Below are 6,322 nucleotides of genomic sequence, written 5' to 3'. Positions count from 1 at the left end.
AAAGGTTTTTTAAACCTTAGTGACCTACAATAATAACAATCACGGTTTTGCTCGTCTGCAATTTGGGCAGGGCTGTCTCTGCTCCACGCTGCGATGGGTGGGAGAGCTTCCAAGATGGCGCACTACCTTAGATGGTGGCTGGTGGCGGCTTCAGGGTGGAGAGGGGACGAGGAACACATTCCGGAAGTTAGGTTCTTCTGCACGCCAGGCTGCAGGAAAGCACGGCCTGAGCTCTTGGACCGAGTCTCAGTGGCTGGAAGTCGGTGAGGCCGCCTGCCCTAACGCCTCTGGTGGCCTCCAGCCCGCGAGCGTCACGCCCAGACATCACGTCACCGGCTGCAAGTTTTCACCTGGGCCCACCCCCTCCTTCTCCCTTTAAAACGCAGCGCTTTCCCCGCCGCAGTCGTTACTGAGTAAAATCCATTTCACAGCTTTGGCCCACGTCCGGCTTCGTTTGTCTGCGATGCTGCCTTCCTGACGCACTTGGTCTGTGAGGAGCACCTTGCCCTTCGCGCAGGGACCCCGCTCCGCTCTGCAGGGACCTATCAGGGCTGCCCTCGAGGGAGGCTGCCCGCTGCAAGTGGCGGGGTGCAGAGCCCCAGGACGGCATGAAGACCCCCAGTAAGAGGAGGACGCGAGGGTCTGAGCATGGACCCCAAGTCCTCTGCCACTGAGCAGACCTGGTGAATATCACCGTGACCCACTGCGCAGGCCGGCAAACTGAGGCTGATGGATGCCCTCCGCGCTGCTCTGATGAGGGCCTGGCCTCACCTGGGCCCCCGCCCTTCTGCCGGCTTTGCCCACTCGCGGCTGCTGGGCTCCCTCCTGGACCCCACCAGGGGACCCAGAACCTGCCCTTTTACCCACAAATGGGAGAGGACTCTAAAGTTCCAGCACGTATGGGTTAGCATCCGAGGCCACCCTTCCTGGCTGTCTGTCCTTGGGCACGTCACTTTCTAAGGTCAGCCTCACCTGCAGGAGCGGGTGACAGCGTCCGCCTCGCCAGGTAGAGATCAGCGGCTGCGAGGCCCCGTCGGCCTCCCGCCGCCAGAGAGCGCTGCAGGCACCGCGAACCCTCTCGTTTCCTCGCCGTTCCCCCACCAACCCCGCTGCGCTGTTTTGCTGCCGGGTGTTCCGGAAGTCGGGCTCCGAGGGAAGCTTCCGGTTCCGGGGCGGCCTTGGCGGTGGCGGGGAGCCGGTGCGATGGGCCAGAGGTGATCTCGCTAGAAGTGATTGGGCAGCAGCCGCCGGCGAGACAGACCCTCCCGGGGTCCGAGGCGGGGAGGCGGGTCGCGCGGCCCCTTCGGGAGTGGCTGCACGCGGCGGGGCTGGCCGTTCACCCCGAACCCCAACCGCGGACGGTGGATCCGAATGAATGGGCGAACGGCGGACGACTGACTCGCGCTGGTCTTCTCCCAAGTGAGGCGTCGGCAGCGAGCAGCGACGAAGGGACGGGGACAGAATGAACCGGGCCAAGCCCACCACCGTCCGCAGGCCCAGCGCTGCGGCCAAGCCTTCGGGTGCGCGGCCTCTCCCGGCGGCGCGGCTTCGGGGCTTCCGGCCCGGCTCCTCTGTCGGTCGCGGCTTCGTTACTCCGAGCCGAACGCGGTTTCCAGGAATGGGGTCTCGAAGGGCAGCCCTTGGTCCCGGCGGCTCTGGGAGTCGCGAGCCGGGAGGAGGGGGCAGCACAAACACAGTGGCCAAAAGCAGGCTGGAGCCAGACTGGCCTCAGCCCCGCGCTTTGCCACTCCAAGCTGTGTGGCCTTGGGCACGTTACTTAACCTTTCTGTGCCTGGTTGTCCTCACCTGTAAAGTGAGAGTAATGCTGCCTGTTCCAGAAACTCGTTGAGGATTAAGGGGACTGACACTTGTCCACAAGAGGTGGCCTGGTCTGTAGTAAGCTCCGTGAAACTGGCTGTCGTTGCTCCCGTCAAACGGTCCCAGCTCTGCCGTGGACTTGCTGGGTGACTGGTTTCTTGCCTCCCCCAGCCCTTGTTTAATCCCCTCGGAAATCGCAGGAGGTTGGAGTTGGTCTCGGACACCCTTTCCACCTCGGCCACTGTGTGAAGGTGCCCGTTTCTCCATGTCTCTTCTCTGCAGGGCACCCTCCTCCAGGAGACTTCATTGCTCTGGGCTCGAAGGGTCAGGCCACTGAGTCGAAAACGGCATCCAGCCTGCTGAAGCCTGCCCCTGCCAGCCTGCCCTCGGAGCGCAAGCGGGATGCTGCGGCTGCTCTGGCAGGTGCCTCGGCCCTGACCGGGCTCACCAAGCGCCCCAAACTCTCTTCCACACCCCCTCTGAGTGCCCTGGGACGCCTGGCTGAGGCCGCAGTGGCAGAGAAACGTGCCATCTCTCCCTCTATTAAGGAACCGTCTGTGGTCCCGATTGAAGGTAAAGTCAGCCCCTGACGTCCCCCAGACAATGTAGCCCATGCCTTGTCTGTGCACCAGGGGGTTGGAACGGCCGCTTCCGGCTTAGCACTGTAGGTGGAGTGTAGGTTCTTTAGAGAATGGAGGACAGGAGTCATCTGTGAGTTTGTTTTTCAAAGCACCTCTCATAAGGGGTGCCTTCACCCCACTTGTGCTTCAGATTCTGTGACAGCGATGGGAAGTGCTTATGTCACTCAGGGCAAGACGTCACAGGTAGGTCTGGGGCCCGAATGGGCTGCTGCCACGTAGCGGGAGCAGCGTTGACGGCGCGCATGTCGGTGGCCTTCTCTGTGAAGCAGACAGGGCATGTGCCAGGGCCTCCTGGATTGGAAAGCCTTGTACGGATTTCCATTGTCCCAGCTCCAGGGGCGGAGCTGGTGTGAGGCTGATGCACTCCTGGGGGCCGCCAGCGCCTGCCCTCTGGGAACGGGCTCGCTCCACTGTGACAGGCTCTGCTCTGAGCATGGGGGGTACAGGGCAGCGCACCCAGACAGGTGCTGTTCTCGTGGGCTGTGCGTCTCGTGAGGACCCCTCTCCCGCCGGGATGAGGAGGTTTGTGCTGCCTCCTCCTTTCTCCCGGCTCGTGACAATGAAAAGCTTACCTCCCTGCTTGTATTCTCTTAGCTGGAAAGGTAATACGACAGCATTAAAGGCAAATTATAGCTGATCCACGAGCCCGCTGTTTACACGAAAGCTTTTAATTTTGTGTGCACCTAACGTTCCCTTACTTTTCTGTACCATCTTTCCATTGATTATTTCTAGTGGCTCCACGATGCCCTGTAAATCAGGTCTGTTAAACATCGCACCGGTCCCAGGTGTTGAGCGTACAGGTGCTCACAGGACAGCCTCAGGAGAGGGAAGGCCCATCAGGGAACCGTAGCGTGAAATTGAGCGTGAAAGGCTGGATGGGATCTTAACAGGCAGTGCAGGCTGTTGGAGGAGAAACCACTGAGGGGAGGCCTGCATCCTGGATCCGGGACCTGTGCTTGGGGAACAGGGCACGCGGTGGCCAGAGCCAAGGCGGAGGACGGGGCTGGAGCAGTGCTTTGGGAGCTGAGTCAGACCCTCGGTTCAGGGCCGTCCCCTGGCGGCTGGTGCTGGTCAGGCCTGGAAGCGCTTGCGGGGCCGAGTCCTGACTCAGGCCACGGTCGTCTGCGCTGCTGGCTGTGCTTCGGTATTGTTTTACCATTGCGTGACTCCCAGAAAAGGTGGCTTTGAAGATTGAATGGAATACGATTCTGAAAAGCACGTCCAGAATGATGACGTATTTACAAACACCTTTAGCAAAACGGAGAAAAGGCTGACGAGCTACTTAGAGCGTGTGGTGCTTAGAGCATCTCCACGGCCAGGACCTTCCGTAGCTCGGGTCCATCTTTCCTGCCTATTTGTCATTTTCCCCGGCACATAGAAGGCACTCAGGGGCTACTGTTGAATTTTCTGTTTTCAGTGCAGTTAAGTTAGAAATCAGTAACAACGCCTCCTTCCATTGTTTGGGTATCTAAAAACACAATCCTAAAAAACCCCTTGGGTCAGAGAAGATATCGTAATGGAAGTGAGAGAATAGGTAGAACGGAACAGTCACAAACGCAGCACAGAGCAAACATGGGTTGGAGCCGAAGCCCGGCCGAGAGGGACCCTCAGAGGAGCGGGGACTCAAGTGCGGGCAGGGGCTGTGCTGGAGCTGTGGTTCCCGTCAGAGAAGGAAGGTGGGGGACAGAGGACGCGCGCAAGGAAGTGAAGAGGAAAGGAGTGGAGAGCAGAGCAGAGGGCACCTGTGTAGGAAGAGGTTCGAAGCCCCCAGTGGGTTCCTTGCAAAGACAGAGCAGAAAAGCCTCTGCGGGACAGACCTGGGGAGGGACGGCAAAGAAACGGCCACGACAGAAGAGAAGGAAGGCTGCGGGTACATTGTGCTGGCTAACTTAAAAGCTTAGAAAAAATGTCCAACTTGTAGGAAAGTAGGTGTTTCAAGAACAGATCACCCTGGGGTAGCCGTGTGGGTGTGGCGAGAGGGCTGTGGTGGCACCTGGCTAAGGCCGACCCTTCGTGGTCTTGGTCGTTCCCGCGGGTCGGGGCAGCATCTGCCCGGCGTCGGCCTCCTGGGAGACCGGCTCAGCCCTGAGACCCTTGCCGGCCGGTCTCTGGTGGTTGGCCCAGTCAGCCCGTGGCCTGGGGCCCCCGCGAGCCTCTGCTCGGAGCTGTCCGCCTGACAGGGCCCCGTCTCCCCCGCCAGTCCCGCCCGCGGTGCTGCTGGATGAGATCGAGGCGGCCGAGCTGGAGGGCAACGACGACAGGCTGGAGGGAGTGCTGTGCGGGGCCGTAAAGCAGCTGAAGGTGACGCGGGCCAAGCCGGACAGCACCCTGTACCTGAGCCTCATGTACCTGGCCAAGATCAAGCCGAACATCTTCGCCACGGAGGGCGTCATCGAGGTGAGCGCCGGGCGTCCCCTCCTCCGTCCTGGGGAGGGGCAGGTGGAGGCAAGACGGGCCTCGCCGGCCACCACGCCGTCTCTTGCAGGCTCTGTGCAGCCTCCTGCGGCGGGACGCCTCCGTCAACTTCAAGGCCAAGGGGAACAGCCTGGTGTCCGTGCTGGCCTGCAGCCTCCTCATGGCCGCGTACGAGGAGGATGAGAACTGGCCCGAGATCTTTGTCAAGGTGAGTGGGCCTCTCCCAGGAGGTCGCTGCTGCGGTGAAGGGGGCAGAGGGCCGTGGGAGGTGGGCTGCGCCGCTGGAGCCCCGGGGCGAGAGAGGGGCAACTGAATGCGTTCTTCCCGGAGGGCTGTGTCTGGCGGCCCTGCGCCTGTCCGCTGGGGCCCTGGGGAAGCACCCGGCTCGCTCGTCCCCGCGGCGCCGCTGGGACGTGGCAGAGGGCAGGTGGGAGGTGCAGGCCTTGTCCTCGCAGGTGTATATTGAAGACTCCCTGGGGGAGCGGATCTGGGTGGACAGCCCGCACTGCAAGACCTTTGTGGACAACATCCAGACGGCCTTTAACACCAAGATGCCCCCCAAGAGCGTGCTCCTGCAGGGGGAGGCGGGGCGCAGCGGAGGGGAACTCAGTGCCGGTGAGAGATGCTGGGCGGCCGGGCCGGGGTTCCCCGCGGGAGGGGCCGGGGCGGCTCGCCTCCCTCCACGGCGCCAGGCACCACTGGGGGCGCGGGTGCCCAAGGGCCGGCTGGGCGCACGTGTCCATGAGGCGCTTGTGTGCAGGGAGCAGCCCCCACCCCTCCCTCACCGAGGAGGAGGACAGCCAGACAGAGCTGCTGATCGCAGAGGAGAAGCTCAGCCCCGATCAGGAGGGCCAGCCCATGCCCAGGTAGGCGCGCCGCGCCGCCCCGCGCCGCCCGCCCCGCGGAGAGCCTGCGCGCCGCCTTCCCGCCCGCCTGCCTTCCCCCCTCTGGCCTAGGTACGAGGAGCTGGCGGACAGCGTGGAGGAGTACGTCCTCGATGTGCTGCGTGACCAGCTCACCCGGCGGCAGCCCATCGACAACGTCTCGCGGAACCTGCTGCGGCTGCTCACCTCCACCTGCGGCTACAAGGAGGTGCGTCTGATGGCGGTGCAGAAGCTGGAGATGTGGCTGCAGAACCCCAAGGTGAGGGGCGCCGTGCGCGCGGGGCCCTGCCAGCGGGCCAGGCCGCAGGGCTGACACATCGCCCCCCGCCCCGGCCGCCCCACAGCTGACCCGGCCGGCCCAGGACCTCCTCATGTCCGTGTGCATGAACTGCGGCACGCACGGCCCTGAGGACACGGATGTCATCTCCCACCTGATCAAGATCCGCCTGAAGCCCAAGGTCCTGCTCAACCACTACGTGCTCTGCGTCAGGTGGGGGCCGGCCCGCGCGCGGGGCCGGGCGGAGCGGGGCGGGGCCGGCGGGCGGGGCCGAGGCGGGGCGGGTG

At 63.2% G+C, this 6,322-nt stretch overlaps 1 protein-coding gene across 1 annotated transcript in view; it reads left to right on the top strand.

Annotated features, from left to right (window-relative positions):
* The first annotated feature begins 1,462 nt into the window (after nt 1-1,462).
* Nucleotides 1,463-6,322, top strand: part of INTS1 (integrator complex subunit 1) — a 31,049-nt gene continuing 26,189 nt past the window's right edge. The window contains exons 1-8 of the mRNA XM_007467075.1: nt 1,463-1,520; nt 2,101-2,391; nt 4,660-4,856; nt 4,945-5,082; nt 5,330-5,489; nt 5,635-5,740; nt 5,831-6,017; nt 6,103-6,248. Of these exons, the coding sequence (XP_007467137.1) occupies nt 1,463-1,520; nt 2,101-2,391; nt 4,660-4,856; nt 4,945-5,082; nt 5,330-5,489; nt 5,635-5,740; nt 5,831-6,017; nt 6,103-6,248 (1,283 nt within the window). The remainder of the gene's footprint in view (nt 1,521-2,100; nt 2,392-4,659; nt 4,857-4,944; nt 5,083-5,329; nt 5,490-5,634; nt 5,741-5,830; nt 6,018-6,102; nt 6,249-6,322) is intronic.

The sequence above is a fragment of the Lipotes vexillifer genome, unplaced genomic scaffold (genome assembly GCF_000442215.2).
Source record: "Lipotes vexillifer unplaced genomic scaffold, Lipotes_vexillifer_v1.1 scaffold1701, whole genome shotgun sequence".
NCBI classification, from domain to species: domain Eukaryota; kingdom Metazoa; phylum Chordata; class Mammalia; order Artiodactyla; family Lipotidae; genus Lipotes; species Lipotes vexillifer.
This window is presented reverse-complemented; position numbering and strand designations above follow the sequence as displayed.